We start from the raw sequence: 19978 nt of genomic DNA on the forward strand, positions 1-19978 counted from the left end.
TACACACGCGCGCGCGCAATATGTGTGAGATGCTGCGTGCATCTGAGATATGCATTTGGGACAAGGGCTATTGTGATCTCCGCTCTACAGCCAGGGCAGGTGAGGCCCAAGTGCACCCACGATCTGTTCCAGCTTACACAGCTGACCAAGAAGCGTAGCCACGTGTGAGCAGCGGAGTCACGCTCCAGAACCCTGGAGGGACCCATCTTCTATCCATCCATACGCCCAGGCTATGGCACCCCCATGCCTTGGGTTCAAGTGACAATCTCCTGTTCGCCTCTCCCTCTCCCCTCCCACCCAGAAACCTCAGTTTGGAGTCTTCACCTCCAGCCCTGCTTGTCTCACAGGGCCCAGCAGACTCAGACGCCAGGCCTGCCTGCTCTGTGTTCCTCTGCTCTCCTCTCTGCCCACAGACACGAGGAGAGACACCATCTTTCTCTTCACTCTGAGAGGACACATGAACAACTTCATTTTACAGGTGAAACTGAGGACTAGAGAAGTGATCCTGTCGCCCTGGAGGAGACAAGTGACTCAAAGCCAGGGCTGTCTGTCCACACAGCCACTAGCTCTTACCTAGGGGATGGCCATGGGCCCTCGCCGTGGCTACTCTTCCTGCCTGACATCTTAGGAATCCCTCCTCAGGTTTTCTTGTGCCCACAGGAGACCCCAGCCCTTGCCTGGCCTCCTGCCCTTCTCCTCGGCAGCCACACTGGGCACTTCCGGTCTCCTCTCCACTCCAGGTTCCTCCACTGTACTGACTGGTTTTTGCTTGTGTTGTGTGCTCGGCCTGTTCCCCTCAATGAGCTCTCTGTTGAACTCCTACCCACCCGTTCAGGTCTCTGCTGGACACTCCAAACCCAGAGTCACCTTCCCCGAGCCCACACAGGGAAGTATTCATCCTATGCTCTTATATCTATGGACATTTTTTTTTATTTTATTTATTTATTATGTGTACAGAAGAGGGCACCAGATCTCATTACAGATGGTTGTGAGCCACCATATGAGTGCTAGGAATTGAACTCAGGACCTCTGGAAGAACAGTCGGTGCTCTTAACCTCTGAGCCATCTCTCCAGCCCCTGGACATTTTTATAAAAACATAGGCAATGTATTTTTTGTGGTGAAACAGACAAAAGATAAAATTGGTCATTTTAACCAGTTTCTTTCATTTGTTTTTTTAAATAGTTTCTCATGCATTCTAGGTTACCCTAACTATCTATTAGTCAAAGATGACCTTGTAGTTTTGATTTTCTTGCCTCTGCCTCCTGAGTGCTGGGATCACAGGTGTGGGCCACCACACCTGGTTTATGCAGCGCTGGGGATCCAACGCAGGGCTTCTTGCATGCTAGATCACCCACTCTTTTGAGCTGGCCCCACTTTAATCAGTTTTAAATGCACAGATTAGTATACACACATTCACACTGTTGTAAACACCTACTTCCTCTCCCAGCTGGAAGCTCTGGACCACTGCACTAACATCCCATATCCCCCTTCCCCAGCCCCACCCTCCCTTGGACACTGCTACTATCTACCATCCCACTTTCTATCCCCGAAAGCCTGACGACTCCAAGCACCTTGGAATGCACACCATCTAGCACCAGTTGTTAGGTGGGTGGCTTGTTTCGATTAGCACAGCGTCCTCGAGGTTCACCAGTGTTGCAGCATGGGTCGGAATCACCCTCCCTTTCAAGTGGAGGACTGCCCGTATATGTATACACACCCTTGAATTCTGTACCACCATCTGTCATCAGATGTGACTTCTCTGGCTAGTGACTGCTACTCTCCTGAATAGCCCATGAGCTCCAGGGAACAGATTCCTGTCCCTCGGGCTCACTGCTGAATGGCAGCCCCTGCCCTGCCCTGCTGTGCCCTGCCCAGAAAACAGTGTTTGGTCTACAGAAGGGCTCTGTACAGATCTGTAGAATCGGCAGAGGGAAGGAAGAAAGACGGTTGATTGTTTCTAGGTATTTATTTCCTGGGTTCTGCTTCACCCTGAGCTGTGTGGCTTGAGTGAGCTCATCTTTAATTGTGCTTGTGAGCTCCATTTCAGCACACATACCCAGGTTCTGGGCCTCTGCAGTACACACAGAGCTGAGCCTCAGTTTACCAACCTGCCATAGATGCACCTATCCGTCCTCTGTTCTCCACCTCTCCCAGGCCAGGGGCCCAGGCACAGACCTGACTTCCCACCTCATGCCCACCCCCCAGTCCCTGGAACCCACCTGACCTGAGTAGCTCACCTCCTAAGTGTCTGTCCCGCTCTGTCCCTCCTACAGCTGGTGCCCTTCCTGGAACTCTGTGGCCCTGGCTTGGTCTCCTGCCATTCAGCTTTCCAGCAGTCACACAGACTTCTCAAGGCACATACCTGGCTCAAAACCCTCTGATGAATCTCCAGGAACCCCACTGTGGTTCAAATCCTTCTGGAGTTCAAGGACCCCATGGGATGACCCCTGCTGGCTCTTGCAACATCGCCCAAGACCTAGGGAGCCTTCCCTGACGGCACATTGGTCGGTCCAGCATCTCCCATGCCTCTAGAGCAGTGGTTCTCAACCTTCCAAATGCTGCGACTCTAATTCATGCTCTGGTGACCCCTCCATCATAAAATTATTTTCATCGTTATTTCATAACTGCAATTTTGCTGCTGTTATGAATCTTAATGCAAATATCTGATATGCAGGATATCAGATATGCAACCTCAAAGGGGTCGAGACCCACAGGTTGAGAACTACTGCTCTAGAGTGTTCCATATACTCAGCAGGGTTCTTCCTTCCCTCGTCCTTGGGCTTCCTGTACCTGGACCATGGCTTGCCCACAGCAGACATTCAGTATTTAATTCTGGTCACAGAAAAGGCACCATCAAGGGTCAAAACAGGGGTCCAGGGCTGCTGAGGGAACATGGAAACAAGGGGGTGGAGACTCCTGCACTGTCTGGGACCCCTATCCTCACCTACCCTGCAGGGGGTGACCTCTTCCTTCAGGGTGGCCACGTCGGGGTTCTCCACATGTAGGTGCTATAAGCCAGGGACACAGCTCTTTGGTCTCAATCCCTGTCCACATGGGTAATCCCACATGCCTGCTGCCCACACTTGGAATGTTGCTCTCAGGCCTAGGCCATGGGCCTCACCTGCATCAGGGTGCGCAGTGACTCCACATACGATTGCTCTGTGTCCAGCAGGGTCATGGTCACGTGCTTCCGCATGTCCTGTGGGGACAGGAGTAGAAGGTGAGTGGTCCTTTGTTCCCCTTAGCTACACGCAAGCTCATCTGCACACTCTGAGAGTCCATCTGGTCCTTTCCCTGCCTGCTTCTCGCTCCCAGAGATAGTTTCCCAAAGGACCCAGGGCCTCCGTCCTGCTGGGAACATTCTCTGCTCCCCTGAGTCGATCCCTGTTCTCCCACCCCAACAGGTTCTGGACAAAGACAAAAGGCCAACAACAATGAACCTTCCTATTTACAAAGGAAGATGCCTGCAGCTACACCCACTCTAGGGACTGACTCTGAAAACGCCAAGTTCCAGCTTGCAGGACGAGGACACGTTCGACCTGGCTGTGTGTCGCAGCATCAGCAGACGACGCTGTCACCTCCTGCTAGAAGAAGACACTGCAGCTTAGGGAAGTAAAGTTGGTGCTAGAAGCCGCAGAGCTGGAGGTGTTAGGGTTCTCACAAGGCTGGATCCTCCCTTGCACCAGCTCTGGGCCTTCATTTCCCCAGCCCTCTTGACCACCTGTGTGGTACAGAGTTTCTCCAGTTCTTCTATTTTCTATTTTGTTTTCTTTGCATGCGCATGTGTGTATGGCGGGGGATCTGTGTGCACACATGTGCAGGTTTGATCACCCATGCATGTGTGTGTGAACACAAGAGGCCAGTGTCAGGTGTCTCCCTCCATTGCCTCCCACATTAATTGATTAATTACTTATTTACTTTTTGACACAGACTCTCTCGCTGAGCCTGGAGTTCACCGTCTCAGCCCATCTCTGCTCTCCAGCACTGGGGTCACAGACGCACACCGCCGGGGTCACAGACGCACATCACACCGCCGGGGTCACAGACGCACACTGCTGGGGTCACAGATGCACACTGCTGGGGTCACAGATGCACACTGCTGGGGTCACAGACGCACACTGCTGGGGTCACAGATGCACACTGCCGGGGTCACAGGCGCACACTGCCGGGGTCACAGACGCACACTGCCGGGGTCACAGACACACATTGCTGGGGTCACAGATGCACACCGCCGGGGTCACAGGCACACACTGCCGGGGTCACAGACACACATTGCTGGGGTCACAGATGCACACTACTAGGGTCACAGACGCACACTGCTGGGGTCACAGACACACACTGCTGGGGTCACAGATGCACACTGCTGGGGTCACAGATGCACACTGCTGGGGTCATAGACGCACACTGCTGGGGTCACACACTGCTGGGGTCACAGATGCACACTGCAGGGGTCACAGACGCCCACTGCTGGGGTCGCAGACGCACACTGCTGTGCCTGGCTTTTACAATTCTGGGATTGCAAACACAGGTACTCACGCTTATCCTCTTTCTCTTTTTGAGACAGGGCCTTACACAGACCAGGATAACCTTGACTTCCTACCCCTCCTGCATCCACTCCCCCAGTGCTAGGGTTGCAGGGATGTGCTACCACATCTGGCTTATGGCACAGCTGGAGAGCAACCCAGGGCTCTGCACGTGTGCTAGGCAAGCACTGCACCAACTGAGCTACGAGTCCAGCCTAGTCTCCTCACTTTCAGAATGGGGGCGTGAGGGAGGGCGACCCAGTCACTGATGCTTACAGAGGACCCAGGAGTTCCCCGGGGGTTGTTCAGCATCTGCACCCCCATCCCAAGGAACTGATTCCTGCCCCTGTCACGGTAAGCTCTATCCCGGGAAGACTTTGGTAGAAACAAGCTTGGGAATGTGTCTGGGCTCGGGCCCCTGAGGCAGAGCTCGCCTGCTGCCAGTCCCAATCGTCCCCAGTCTTCTCCGGGAAACCTTCCTACAGAGCATGCGTCCCATGGCAGCCTCTCCGCCCTGGCAGGGACTCCTGCTGAGCTCCATACTGACACTCAAGACTGGCCCTCGGCCAGGTGTGAGGCTCCCACATCTGGCTGGGCTGTGCCTAGGGCTCCAGCCATCCGGGCCTGCAGGTTCTTCGTCGTGTGGGGATTCCAGAATGAGTGCTTGTGCTTGGGCATGCCTCCAGTCCTCACCACAAGAGCCCCCTAAGGCAGAGACTCCGTGAGGGGGACTGACCTTTGTCCCTGGTCTACTCGGGGACCCAAGTTCTGGGCCCACCTGGCCTCACCACTACTTAGCTTTTGAATGCTATTAGTATCTGTTTTTTTTTTTTTGTTTTGTTTTTTGTTTTTTTGTTTTTTTTTTTTTGGTTGAGACGAGGTCTTGCTCTGTAGTTCAGTACACAGCCCAGGATGCCTCGGCCTCCCTCATGCTAGAGCCACAGCCCAGCATGCCCCGCTGACTGCTCGCTTTTCTGGCCATGATAAGCTCACCTCAGGTGCTGTGCCCTCTGACTGACCTTGGAATTGAGGAATCAGTCTTGTTCCTTCATAACTGACCAGGAGGCACACTCAGCAGTGGACTCCTGAGTGACAGACATCTCCTCGGGACCCAGAAGGCAGGGTTGCTCCATCTCTCCAAGCTCTGGGTTGTATAGATGTACCTTAGGCCCCACCTTAGAGCAGGCCATTTATACTGGGTGCTTCTGGGGCTTTTCAAAACTTAAAGCAGCCCTGGGTCTCCCATGTCCACCCCCGTGCTGGCAGCTCTTGGAACACCTCAGTACCTCACAAGTACGTGTAACCTCCTGTCAGCCTTACACAGCTCCAGGACACAAGAGCTGTCAGCCACTGCACAGATGAGTCAAGTCAGAGAAGTGACGTGACTTGCCTAAGACCGTATGGCCAGGGACAGAGAGAGCAAGGCCCAGAGCCTCTGCAGCCGCCTCATGCAGAGTCTTAGGGCCCTGCACCCCACATTTCTATTTACACTGACCAGCCACCTCAGGCCACAGAGTTCTCCAGCTCTGCCCCGTCCATCTGTGGGACTTTGGTGGCCTTGCTTCCATACCCCTTTTTGAAGTGGAATAATAACCCTTTGGTCCTGGTACCATACAAGCTTGGTGACGGGGAACAGGGAGATGTCCACACACACACACACACACGCACACGCACACGCACACGCACACGCACACGCACACGCACACGCACAGTGGCCCTCACTGGCTCTTCTCATTTCACCTCACTGAGACTTCACGGGAAGTTTTCTGACTCTAAGACAGCCAGACCGGCCTTTGGGCCTCACGGCCACTGTCCCCTGCCCACACTCACTGGCCTGCCAGCCCCAACCTGGGTCATGGTCAGAGAAGTTTCCTGCAAGGCAGGGCTGGCGCTAGGCCTGCTGGCGGGGAGGCTGGGGTGGCGGAGGGAGCTGACGCAGCAGCGACCTCTCGCAGTCTCCTCCCTGCACAGCGGGCTGTCATTCAGCTGTCAGGTAAAGCACAGCAAACAAGGCCAGCTCCTTGTCACTGCATGGAGCACCCTCTGCACGTGTCCAGACACGGGAGCAGTGGGGGGGGACGGGGACGGGGACGATGCAGCTGTCAACCAGATCGGCAGGCCCACCTGTTCCAGGCAGGCCAGCCCTTCAGCTCCGCTTCCCTCCTGATCCCCTCACCACAGGCAGGGCCCTGGCCTGGGGACCAGGGAGGTGTGGGAAGGTGGAAGAGGGTGCGGGTACTGTTCTGTCATTAAACCCAAAGACTGAGACCCTGATGTACCCAGCGTGAAGACACACACACACAGAGAAGCCATGAAGGCAAGATGCCCTCCATCAAATCAAAACTGCAGCCCAGCTATCCAGCAGCGAGCTAGGCCCTCCTGCCCAGAGACCTGCAGCGATAGACACACACACACACACACACACACACACACACACACACACACACCCCCCACAGTACAGCCCCCATTGTGCCCAGAGCATGGAACAGAGTCTCGGCCTAGACAAACATATAAAACAAGGCAGCATCCTTGGGACCCTCCCCCTCCCCCTCCAGAAAGGCAGCCGGAGGCAAGAATGGGGATGCCACCTTTTCCACAGCACCACAGTATGACATCCCAGGCCCCGTAGTTCCAGTGCCGAGATGGTAAAGGGGATGCAATGCTGGGTACCTCTAGCTACATACCTACAGATGTGGCCCCTCAAACCTGAGGGAGGCTAGAAATATGGCTTTCCTGGGGACCCAGGGGACCCCAGCAACAAATCCGCTTTCACTTGATCCACTTTACAAGAGTACTGCCCTGGGCCTTGAACTTTGGTGCCCAGCCAACCCCACCAGCGCGGTCCTCACCATCAGCCTCTCCGCCTTCATCTAAGGTCAGCCCTCCCGAAGCCCAGGGTTGGCAGGCAGGCAGGCAGGCTCCTGGTGTCTGATCCAAGTCCCAGGCCTTGCTCTCCAGCATCTGCCCACGCATCCCCCCCCCCCCCCATGCTGGGTCTGCGGCATCCTAGGCCAAGACCCAGGTTCCCGGCTGCCCCTCCCCCTCCCAGTACCTGGGCCTCCCCCGGCTCCTCCGTAGTGTCAGAGCCCCCGCCCCCGGCGGACTCCCCGGAGGCGGCGGCTGGGCCCAGATCGCGCATGTCTTCCAGCGCGATGGTGAACTGGGCCAGGGTCTTCACCATCTGCAGCATGCGGCCGGGCCGCCGCCGGGGCGGGCACTGCGCAGAGTCGGAGGGCCCCCTCCCACCCGCGCTCCTCCGGGGCCTGAGCCCCGCCGCGGTGGCGGTGGCGGCGTTAGTAGCAGCGACGGGGTGAGCACAGCCGCCGGTGGCGCTGCGGCCTCCTCCGCGCCGGGAGTGCGCGCAGCGTCGCAGGGGGAGAGTCCCGCCCTCTGCGCGCCGCCCCTTATCCCGCAACAAGCCCAGCGTCTGCAGGGCCTGGCACCCCCGCCCCAGGACACAAGTCACACACACCCGCGGACAAAGACGCCCCCACTGCTGCATCTAGAGCGCACGCACGCACGCACGCACACAGATTTACACCCAGGAGCCATGGATGACCAGTCAGTCAGTATAGGAGAGGCCCAGGTGCTGGGTGGATCAGAGGACGGCAGAGTCAAGTGCATTAACAAACACTGTTCCCATACAGATCCCAAATCCTGACACCCAAGGAACCTGACCCAGCACCGCTCACAATCACGCGGACTTCCTTGTTCAACAACTACAGCCTGGCAGACGCAGGGAACTATGCGGGAATCAAGGTCGGATCTCTGGAAACCTCACTGGCTCCAGCTCTGGGAGGGGGGCTCGAATGTGACAGAGGGGCTGTCACCCAAAGCACCCCCATTGAGTCACCCCCAACCCTACCACCACCTCACCCAGCTCAGTCAGTGTTCTGTACCTGGCTCCAACCCTTCCGGCGCCTCTTTCTCCTCAGGACCCCCGCCGGGGAGGGGCTCTGACCATCCCCCATTTGCGCCCCCCCCCAACTCCCTGGTGTTTGTTTAAACGTGACTCCCAAGCTCTCTCCTCAAATCCCAGGAAGAGGCCAGACCCTACCCGAGACCCACTTAAGCAGGACTGGAGTGTGGTGATGAACAGCTTTGACACTAGCTCCCGGTGGGCACTGGGAAGGGGTCCACACAGCCTGCCGCTGTGCCTTAACCCTGCCTGGCTCCATCTCCTTCAGCACTGGGGATTCCCACACTCGCCAAGCTGACACCCTCTCTCCAACCTGTTCTCTCTGGATTTCCTGAGCAATGGGATACTGGACCTCCATCACCCAGGCCAGGCTTAACCTCGTTCCCCACACCCTTTCTTTGCACCCTAGCCACCCCTCTCCCCTGCCTCAGGGCCTCAACCTAAGCCCGTTCCCTCCCCTAGCAATGCCTTTTCTTTTCCTTTAAGACCAATTTCTACACAAACGTCGCCTCCTCTAGGAAGCCCTCCCGGGTCCTCAGGTTAGGTCTTGTGTGTCTTTTCTGTGTTCTTTGGTTTTCCTTATCCTAATCACAGACAGTCTGCAATAATACATTTGGACAACGACTAGATTGACGCCCCCTTCTGCCTGGAGACTGCTGGCTCCCTGAGGTAAGGAATCAAGGCACTGAACACGCGTGACACATGGTTGGTTAACAGACCAGTCTCCAATAGCTCTCCTCCGTTTTCCAGCCAGCCTGTGCAAGCTTCCGGGCATCCATCTGGCATGGAGGTCCCTGCATCCCTGTATCCTGTTCTGCTTCCTCAGCTCCACTCTCCAAACAGTTCAGCCCTCCAGCTCCACACTCCACACCCTGTGCTAAGGAGATTTTTTTTAAAGATTTACTTATTTTTAATTTATGTGTATGAGTGTTCTGCCTGCATGTGTGCCTTCCTGGTACCCACAGAGACCAGGAGAGGGTGGTGGATCCTGGCACCCAAACCAGAGACCTCTGTAAAAGCAAGTGCTCTTAAATGCTGAGCCATCTCTCCAACCCAGGAGCTGATGTTTTTTAGCACCCGCCCTCAAGGTCTCATGTAGTCCAGGGTGGCATTAAACTGGTCAGTGGAGACTGACCTTGAACTTCTAGTCCTTCCCTAAGCACCTCCCCACTCTGGGATTACGGGCATGCACTACCATGCCTGGTTTGTATCCTGCCCAGGGTTGAAGCCAGGGTCTTGTGCATGCCACACAAGTACTCCGCCAGCTTAGTTCCTCCCTAGCACCTCTAATTTTTGCTACCAGTACTGAAGATTGAAGTTGAAACCTCATTAATGCCAAGCAAGGGGCACGTGGGCTTTCTTCCTTTCTTCCTGGGGATGTTGCTTGTTTGAACCTGGGTCTTCCCATGTAGCTCAGGCTACCCTCGAACTCATGATCCTGCTGGGGATGTAGCTGAGTACAAGAGGGCTTGCCTAGCCTGTGTGAGGTCATGGGTCCAATCCCCAGAATCGCCCCCCCTTTTTTTTAAGTGCTGGGCTGGAGAGATGACTCAGAGGTTAAGAGCACTGATTGTTCTTCCAGAGGTCCTGAGTTCAATTCCCAGTCACCACATGGTGGCTCACAACCATCTGTAATGAGATCTGATGCTGTCTTCTGTGCAGGCATACATGCAGACAGAACACTATATGCATAATAAATAATAAATCTATTTTTTAAATGTGCTTATAACTATTGCCTGTGCAAGATGGCATACATCTACAATCTCAGCACTTGGGAGGTAGAGGCAGGAGGCTCAGCAGTTCAAGGTCATCCTCAACTATCTAGTGAGTTCAAGGCCAGCCTAGCCATAAGAAGCCCTGCCTCAGAAATAAATAAATAAATAAACAAACAAACAAATAAAACCAAACAACAAGCCTGGGAATGCAGTTCATCCATCGGTGGAGCTCTTGGCTGGGTATGAGGCCCTGTCCAATTTCCAGCGCGGCAAACAAGCACACAACAAGCCTCATGATTCTCCTGCCTCCTCCTGAGTGGCATTACAAGCATGCATGCCTATGCCTGGCATAAATGAATTATTCTCAGCTACTCCTGAAAGGGCAGGCCATGGGGCTAGGATCCCAGGGCAGCAGGCACAGCACAGACGGATCAGAGCCAATAGTGAATGGACAATCTGTGGAGTCCGCTCTGCCCCCTGGGCCCCCCTGGATCAGAATAACCATTCATTTAGGAGGGAGTGTGACAGGGCTCTTTTCTGGTCCCTGGACTAAGAGCCCAGGATCTCCTAGGAATGTGCTGAAAAGCACATTCACCCCTCCCCCAAGAGATCTCAAACTCTACCCTAGGTTGGAGCCAGAAACCAGCTGCATGCATCTGCCTTTTCCCTTCCCAAGGGACTGCCTTGCCCATACTTCCTCCCCACAGCTTGCTCCTCCTCCTCCTCCTCAGGTGGGCATGTTGGGGGAAGATAGAGAGAAGGAGTATGCCCATGTCCAGGGTGGGCAGCCAGGTCTCACAGATGGCCTGAGGGCTGCCTGCCTGGTCACTGCAGACCCTTAGGCCACCTTCGGCTACCAGAGTACCTCCTCCCATTTGGCCCTCTCAAACTACCTGATCTTGGCCTCATTTCTTCTTAGCGGCTGGGAGGCAGCACATAGTGTGGGAGTCTTAGCAAGGTACAGCTCAACCATCCATCCATCCATCCATCCATCCATCCATCCATCCATCCATCCATCCACCCCGCACCGGTGCCAGCAAGACGGAATTCAGAAGAACGGATCCACCCCTGCTGGCTTCTGGGCATAGCAGAGGTGGTAACCTCTGCATGGGTGAAAGCACTCAGGCCTTGAACACAGTCTGGAGCTCAAGAGACACAGGAGGACGCGGGTGCAGGGAAACAGAGACTCTGGAGCCCTCTGCCCCATGGCAGGGGGGACTTTAGTGCGAAAGGCAGAGGGCGCTGTGTTGCTTCGTGAAGGGTGGCTAATGGGATCCTGTGCCTGTTGCCATGGCACTGGGGGCACCGGTGATGGAAGTCAGTCAGGGAAGGGAACAGCAGCCTAGGCTGAGGCAGCGTATCACTAGAGCTCTTTCAGGACAGCGTCTACTAAGGTGAGGCAGAGGGCGTCGTGTACCAGCACCCAGTGCAGGTCTGGTTCTGTGGTTCCTGAGTGCCAAGCTGGGGTGTTGATTTAATCCCACTCTTCCCTGACCCCCCACCCGAGACAGGGTTTCTCTGTGTAACAGCCCTGGCTGTCCTGGAACTTGCTTTCTAGACCAGGCTGGCCTCGAACTCTCAGAGAGCTGCCTGCCTCTGCTTCTAATCTCTGCTAGGACTAAAGGCGTGCACCACCACTGCCCAGCTTAACCCCCCTCTTAGAGCTCTGCAGATGTTTGGGGCAGGTCACAGAACAGGTTTGTTCTTTACTTTACATTTGTTTATATTTGTTATATATGGGGGTGGGTGGGCACATGTCCATGTGTGGGAGGTCAGACACAACTTTTGGGAATCCATTCTCTCCTTTCACCTGGGGACTGAACTTGGGTCTTCAGGCTTGGCAGCAAGAGACTTTACCTTCTGAGCCATCTTGCCAGCCCTGGGAAGAGTTTTTGTAAGCATGAAGGCCTGTCCTGTTTCCATACTGCATCCATATCCCACCCCAAATATCTCCCTACCACCACCAAAGAGCTGCCCACATCCTCTCTGGTCAGGGGAAGGCCAGAGGCAGAAGTCAGGAAAGGACATGGCCAACACTCACTCCAGGCTAGACCACTGGGCACCCTGGCTCTGAGAGCACCCTTCTGTCAGCCCCAGGGAATCCCTGGCTCCCCAGCATCCACCAGGACTGTTGACAGCTTCCTCATCTCTGAGGGAATCCTGGCATCCTGCTCACCTGCTTCCAGACGCCATCCCCTCCACTGGGCTCCTGAGTCCTACCAAGACCCTGTCTGTGGTCCTGCAGCTACTGTTGGACCAGTTATGATAAAGGTTAGACGTAGGATGGACCGACGAAAGAGTGTGGGAGTGGCAGAATGCTGGAATGCGGGAAGATGCAGGGAGAAGCGGATGATGCTAGATCACCAGCTCAGTGGCAGACGCACACGCGACTGGCGCTCAGTGGATGAGCAGCTGCCCTGAGTTTTATATCATCTCCTGGTTGATTTGTTCCATAAACACTTACTGAGCACCTACCAGATGCCAAGCGTCATGTTAGGAATTTAAAGACACAGTCTAGGGCTGGGGAGACGGCTGGGCAGGTAAAAGTACTTGCCACTCAGGCCTGATGACTTAAGTTCCATCGCCAGAACCATGCCAGGTGGGGTGGCATGCACCCATAGTCCCAGCGCTCCTGTGGTGAGACGGAGAGGGGGGGGCGCGCAGAAATGAGACGTCACCCGAAGCTCAAAGGCCCACTAGCCTGGAGTGCACAGCGTGGCGTAAAGAACAAGAGAGAGCCCAGCTGGTGGAGTGTCTGCTTCACATGCTTTATAAAGCTCAGGGTTTGATCCCCGGCATCACATACACCTGGCTGCCATGGTGGCACTGTGGAGGCAGGGGGATCAGCATTCAAGGTCATTCTCAATAAACAAGATGGAGACCAGCCAGAGGTACATGAGACCCTGTCTCAAAAAGAGCAAAGGCAGTTCCCAAGAGAGACACACAGTTCTGGAAAGTGGGTTGCCGTGGGATAATCCTCTTGTGCACTGTAAAGATTTGTCACTCAAATTGGTTTAATAAAATGCTGATTGGCCAGGAGAGAAATGTCTGGCTACAGTAGGTCTCACCAGGCTGCATGGAGCTGCCCACACCGGTACATGGGGAGCCCGATGAGGATTCCTCACCGTCACAAATGCGGTTTGCACAACTTTCAGGGCCAAGACTCATCATTGCTTTTCTTTTCTTTTTTGTTTTTTTTTGGTTTTTCGAGACAGGGTTTCTCTGTGTAGCTTTGTGCCTTCCCTGGATCTCACTCTGTAGCCCAGACTGGCCTCGAACTTACAGAGATCCGCCTGGCTCTGCCTCCCGAGTGCTGGGATTAAAGGTGTGCACCATCACCGCCTGGCTCATCATTGCTTTTCAAGTGCTGGCTCCTTAACCCCCAGCTGACATCAGGGCTCCATTTCTTGTAACCCTCCCATTTTATAAACCAGGAAAGCAACACTTAGGGATGTCATCTTGTTGGTAAAGGCTAGGGTCCCTCTGGCTGCCTTCAGGTCCCTTTCCTCTGGGGTCGAGCCCACCGGTTATCCAAGTCACCTTTCTCTGGTCTCTTCTACTCCAAATCAAAGACATAAACAGGTTCCCCTGAGTCAGGAACATTTTAGAGGTGAACACAATGCTGTCTGCAGGCCATGCCAGGATTAAGGAGGATAGTCCCTGGGAACCCAGCCCTGGCTCCTAGCCCAGACAGACTGTCTGGTGCTCCTGGCCTCTCCCATATCCATGAAGAGTTGGTACTACAGGTACCAATCTAATAGGCCATCCAGTTCCCTAACGGCTACAACCTCCTCTGCTCCTCAGAGTCATCAAAGAGACAAAAGTTCCCAAAGGATTTCGTGGTATGGAGACCAAGACGGCTGGCGCTGGAGCCATATAATTCAGGTTCAAATCCTCACTGTGCCATTTACTTAGGGTGTGGGTTGGATAAGACGCTTCATTTCCTGGGCCTCTACCCCCTCCCCCACCTCCCATCACTCATCCATTCTCCTTGGTTTCCTAGGTCAGTTCCTGCGCTCTGTAGGCCCTCCCTTCTGGAAGGAGAGGCCTCTCAAGGTTTCCCAGTTCCCAGGCCTCAAAGGCAGCTGGAAGGGAAGTGTCCACGCCACAAAGCTCTCTTGGGACCAGCTGCTCTGGGTGAGGCTTTGTGACCGATGGAAAGGAGAGCTACAAAGCCTAAGGAGCTTCCGAGGCAGAGTCCTGCACAGAGCTCTATGTGCGACTGGAGACGGGACTATGAGTGACGTGAAGTGTGTCCCATTTGTGTGGCCATCTATAGACATGACCGCACAGCAGTCCGGGGTAAGCGACCCTGTGGTTCTGCGGCAGAGGTTAAAAACCGAAGGGTCTTTCAATAATGACCCAAACTGGCCACATTCAAAATGATCACAAGCCGGGCGGTGGTGGCGCACGCCTTTAATCCCAGCACGCGGGAGGCAGAGCCAGGCGGCTGTCTGTGAGTTCGAGGCCAGCCTGGGCTACCAAGTGAGTTCCAGGAAAGGCACAAAGCTACACAAGAGAAACCCTGTCTCGAAAAACCAAAAAAAAAAAAAAAAAAAAAAAAAAAAAAAATCACAAATAGAAAATAACAACAATAGACGGACGGGCTAGTACTCATAAAGCATTTACTATATACTACACATGGACTGAGTCACTTTCTTATCACGGCCCTCCCAGGTCATTGTGTCAGGTGACATTTGTCAAAGCTGGTGTCCCCCTGATAGGATCATCTTCCAGAATGCTGCTGACACTCTTCTCATATGGGGATGAGGCCCAGAGCCCTTGAGACTAGGTGGACCTTTGTTATTCTCTTGAGCACGGGAGACAGGCAGAAGAGAGGCCACGTGGAAAACTTGTTCGGACCCCCACCCCCTCTTTGGTGGAAGGGATTCAACCCAGGGCTCCTCACATGCTAAGGAAGCACTCCGCTACTGAGCTACTAAGCTGTACCTCTGTTCTTTTATTTGTTTTTATTTAATTTATTTATTTTAAAAGGTTGATGTTTGTTTATTACACACACACACACACACACACACACACACACACACACACACATGTTTTGCCCGCATGTATGTATGTACACCACACGCATGCCTGGGGCTCTCAGAGGCCAGAAGAGGGTGTTGGGTCCCCTGGAACTAGAGTTATGGACGGTTGTGAGCTACCATGTAGGTGCTGGGACCCAAACCCAGGTCCTCTGCAAGAGCAATTAGTCCTCTAAACTGCTGAACTGTGCCTCTGGCCCCTATTATTTATCTTTTGAGAGAGGATCTCACTATGTAGCTTTGGTTAGCCTGGAATTCATAAAGATCCTCCTGCCTCTGCCTACCAAGTGCTGGAATCAAAAGTGTATGTTACCAAACCTGGCTTCCTCCAGCCTTTAAAAACATTTTATATTTTGACACAAGGTCTCATTAAGTTGCCCAAGTTAGCCCTGAACTCATCTTTTAGCGATGGCAGGCCTTGAACTTTCCTACCTCAGCCTCCTTGGTACCTAGAATGACAGGCTGTGCCATGAGGCCTGGCAGCCTGATTGTCTTGAAGCCCAGCCTCCATCTTGGGAGGCAGCCCAGGTCACATGCCCAGGTATTCCAACCGACAGCTCTGATGAGGCCCCAACCAAACATCAATATTAACTGCCAGCTTGGAGATGAACGGTTCTCCATGGAGACTCCAGCCCAGGCACCACCTGACCACCAGTGCCCGGAGTGAGAGGAAACGGAAGTCCAGTGAGGCAGACTGCAAGGGGCAGAGCTCGAACACAGAGCTCTCGACATACTGACAGAGAAATGAAGCCAGGATGATTTCTGCATGGACCCACATTTCATCTGTTGGCCCACAGGGGTCTGGCTGAGATCCCAGCATGGGCAAGAGTAGAAAACTAGAGACCCACGGGCTGTAAGGAGCAAGAGGCAGCCCTCCCTCCCCAGACCAGGGCTCAAGTTTGCCTTCTGCTGGCTAAACCTGGTTGGCTCATCTCTCAGCCCAGAAGAAAATCCTTGACCACCACACTCACGGCTCATCCCAGACCCCAGGGCTTGGAATATACCGCCATGTCCTCAATGGGGACTTCACAGCTAGCTGATTTTTTTTTTTTTTTTTTTTTTTTTTGGTTTTTCGAGACAAGGTCTCTCTCTGTAATTTTGGTGCCTGTCCTGGATCTCGCTTTGTAGACCAGGCTGGCCTCGAACTCACAGAGATCCGCCTGGCTCTGCCTCCTGAGTGCTGGGACTAAAGGCTTCCGCCCCCACCGGCCAGCGCTAGCTGATGTTTAATGAGGTAGTTTTCTGCACTGTCCTACATATGCCTCGCGCTATTCCCGAGCACCCTGTGACAGCTCCCCAGTCCGTTCTTCCACATGCTACAGATCTACACTGTACCTGTCTTGCCCTGGGGGCTACCCAGGACCCCAGAAGACAATAACAAAATCTGGGAGCACCTGTCTGCCTTGTCCCAGGAGCACCAAGGTCTAAAAGAGAGCCAGTTCCCACGGGTGTGCATTGATATCACGTTACAGATGAGCAAAGAGAACTTCAGTGGAGTGACCTAAGCTGGGCGTTTTCTCCAAGCAAACGGCGCAGCAGAGCGGTTGAGTGATCTCACCAGGTTGCAGAGCACATAAATAAGAAGTCAGGCCAAGGTGCTGGAGAGATGGCTCAGAGGTTAAGAGCACTGGCTGGTCGGATTCCAGAGATTCTGAGTTCAATTCCCAGCAACCACATGGTGGAGCACAACCATCTAGAGTGGGGCCTGATACCTTCTTCTGGCATAAAGGCTTGCATGAAGATAGAGCACTCATAAACAAACAAACAAACAAACAAATAAATCTTTAAAAAAAAAAAAGAAGATGTCAGGCCAAGCCTAGGGCACCCTGAATTAGGCAGTGGGGGTGGAAGTTGTATCCTCTTTCCTGGATGTCTAAGAAATGTATGGCAATAGAAGGGAAGTCTCAACGTCTGCCTGCCCCCAGGGCTACGTATATAATAGACATACAGTAGGTACATGCGTCTATGGACTGGCCTTCTTGGTGTGTGACTCTGGCTCCCCTTCTGTAAACAGACGAGGGAGGCAGAAAGGCAGGAAGGTTCAAGTGGGTTCTAAATTCCCCCACAAGGTCCCCTAGAGATGATGAGGTCCTATGTGGAGAAAGGTACAGCTGATGAAGCCCAAGCAAGGAACTGGGGCTCCAGGGCTGCACTTCCATCAAATACCCATAGGTGGCAGCAGAGGCCCGCGGGACTGGGATTGTAGGGTATGCGGCTTGAATTTATCTGCCGTGATTTTTTTTTAATGTGTTTTTTTTTTCCTTTTTGTGTTTCTGTCACCCCGCCCCCTTCAGTTTCAAGAAGATACAGCTGAATCTTCTAGGCTGAGAAGGAAACGTTTTTTTTATCCCAGATAGTAGTCAGAAGCGGGAGATGGGGGCTAGAGGGTTGCGTCAGACCTCAACGGATGTGGGAAACATCTGAAGAGCTGGTATGTTCTGAACTCAATCTTCTCTGCCCATTTCCACCTCTCCCTCCCACTACTTTACAGGTACTGAGCCAAAGCCATACCTGAGTGTGAGGCTACCCTAACCTTGGTGGTGGGAGCAGGACTTGCTAACTCTGGCAAGTTTCTATGTTAGGGACCCCCAGGACATACCTGGTAGGCCTGCACATACGCCTGTGCCTTGCCTTGGCTCAGAACCCCAGGATGTGATGACCTCCCCTAACAGCTCTAAAAATCCATTCAGATATCCGAACCTTGTTCAGAACGCTACCCAGGCCACTCAGGGCCCACGTGGTCTAATCCTCAACTGTATCACCTTCTAGCTGCAAATACCTTTTCCTCAGCCTCAGTTTCCCTGCCTGGAATGTGCCAGAACACTATGGCTCAGTGGCTGCTCTAGAAAGAAGGGCCCTCTCCCATCTCTCCACCCAGTTTGGTAGCATGTAGGGAGGCTGGGGTGAGGGGTCGTGGGAACGGAAATTCCTAGGGTCTGATTCCAGCCCCTCCAATTCCCTCCTTCCTTCAGGCCCAGGCACAAATGGGGGAGCTCCAATGTGCACTGTTGATAGAGATGGGGTGTCTTGCCTGTAGGGCGGAAGATGACTCACTGGGCCATGAGCCAAGCACCCTGGGAAAGGCCAAGCCGGCCTCAGGCCAGAGCCCCAGGGAGCGGAGGACAGGGCCTGACTGAGCTGTGTATAAAGCCCAGGGCTTCTCAAGGCCCCCAAACCAAAGGAGGCCACATCTTCCCCACTCACACCCCAGTGCCAGAAAGTCCTTCTGCTCAGACCACCAAAGGCCCCGGGAACTGAGGTGGATGAGTTAGTTCCACAGCTGCTGTGTGCCCTCCAGGCCAGCATGCCAGCCTGCCTGCCTACCAATGTCAGTTTCTCCTCCTCAGCATCGGGTCCCCTCCTGGGCTGCTCCTTGTTCTTGACTGGATCAAGTCCCAGCTAATCTGTGCGCTGCGTCTCCCAGGGAGCCTTAAAATCTTTCCCCTTACCAAGCTCTTGTTCCTCAGTGACCATCCTCACCTCAGAGCAGGGCAGGAGCTCGATGCCCTGTGACGAGTCCCCAGTCCGTCCTTTTTTACTATGCTACAAACCTATGCGGTGACGATCTTGCGCTGGGAAGCCACCGAGGGCACCAGAGGACAATAACAAAATCTGGGAGTTCCAGAGTGGTAGAGGAAGTACCTCCTCTACCCTGACTATGTGTCCTGACTCTCTAAGGCCTGGAAAAGAGCCCAGTTCCCAAAGGGTGCACACAGCACACAGGTGTCCATACAGGCACAGCGAGGCCATCGTGTCCTTGATCAACCCTCCGGAAACGAAGGGAGAGAGGGGCCATTCCTTTCTATTGGACATGCGGATATTAAGTCCCAACACAAAGTGTTTCAGGACCTCAGGATTTTAGGGATTCTCCCTTTGGCCACAAGTACCCAAGCAGCTAGGATATACTGTGGCCTCATTTGCTTCACCCCAAGCCTGTATTCCAGGGGACACTGTTACCCACTGGTTACATCAACCCTGTGTGTCTGGCTCAACCCAGAGCCCAGGGAGGTTCCTGTCACCACACCAGGCCAGCTTTCACAGCTTCCTACCCAGGGGAAGACCCCTGCAAGCCAGGGGCTGTCACTGGGCCCGGGCCACACTGGCAGACGTCAGTGACCTCGGCTTCTCCCTGAACACCAGACCTCTTCTGCTGCTTGTGCTTCCAGGGCCTTTCCGAACTTCTCCCACCAACTAGTGACCAGCCCTGAGGCTGGACAGAGAGCCACTCACAGGAGATTCTTATCTGAGGGTCAGCTGGTGGCAGGCAGAGGCCTTGATCCTCACATCCCAGGACCAAAGGCCACCACCTCCAGGAAGCCATCCTGGCAGCATAGACAACCACTGCCCGACTCTGAACTCCTGGAGCTTGAGCCTTGAGTCCCGAGTTTCTCTGGTCTCAGTTGTCGAGAGTCAGTGGCACTGATTGGTACCACAGAGTTTACAGATGGCTACAGCACCAAGTCTCTGAAGATTTCACATCAACTCGGTGGTACAGCGAGACTCAGCAGCAAGTCAGAACTTGCTGCGTTCCCGAGACAGGCAGTGGGCTGAGACTTGAATCTTCCCTCTGCCACTGACCACTAAGTGGCTGGGACTTTGGATAAATCACTTAACTTCACAGGGCCCGAGGACAGGAAGACAGCAAAGATCTAAAAATAGTAGTTCTATCTACAGAGGGATTCCTCTCTCTGCTTACTAAGCGCTTCGCAGGTGTTGGTTTTAACCTCAAAAGAAGCTCCTGGGTGGGCCCTGTTATTACCTTGTGTCACAGAGGA

General features: G+C 54.0%; 1 protein-coding gene and 1 long non-coding RNA gene across 2 annotated transcripts in view; one reads left to right on the plus strand and one right to left on the minus strand.

Moving 5' to 3' along the window:
• Arhgef17 (Rho guanine nucleotide exchange factor 17) overlaps nt 1-19978 on the minus strand; it is a 62155-nt gene that overhangs the window by 19994 nt on the left and 22183 nt on the right. Inside the window, exon 2 of the mRNA XM_016000694.3 lies at nt 3123-3200. Within this exon, the coding sequence (XP_015856180.1) occupies nt 3123-3200 (78 nt within the window). The remainder of the gene's footprint in view (nt 1-3122; nt 3201-19978) is intronic.
• On the plus strand, nt 7976-10303 carry LOC121830235 (uncharacterized). Its single transcript, XR_006073341.2, has 4 exons — nt 7976-8089; nt 8172-8283; nt 8712-9112; nt 9194-10303. It is a non-coding gene; the product is annotated as an uncharacterized LOC121830235 (long non-coding RNA).

This window comes from Peromyscus maniculatus, chromosome 1 (genome assembly GCF_049852395.1).
Source record: "Peromyscus maniculatus bairdii isolate BWxNUB_F1_BW_parent chromosome 1, HU_Pman_BW_mat_3.1, whole genome shotgun sequence".
Classification (NCBI taxonomy): domain Eukaryota; kingdom Metazoa; phylum Chordata; class Mammalia; order Rodentia; family Cricetidae; genus Peromyscus; species Peromyscus maniculatus.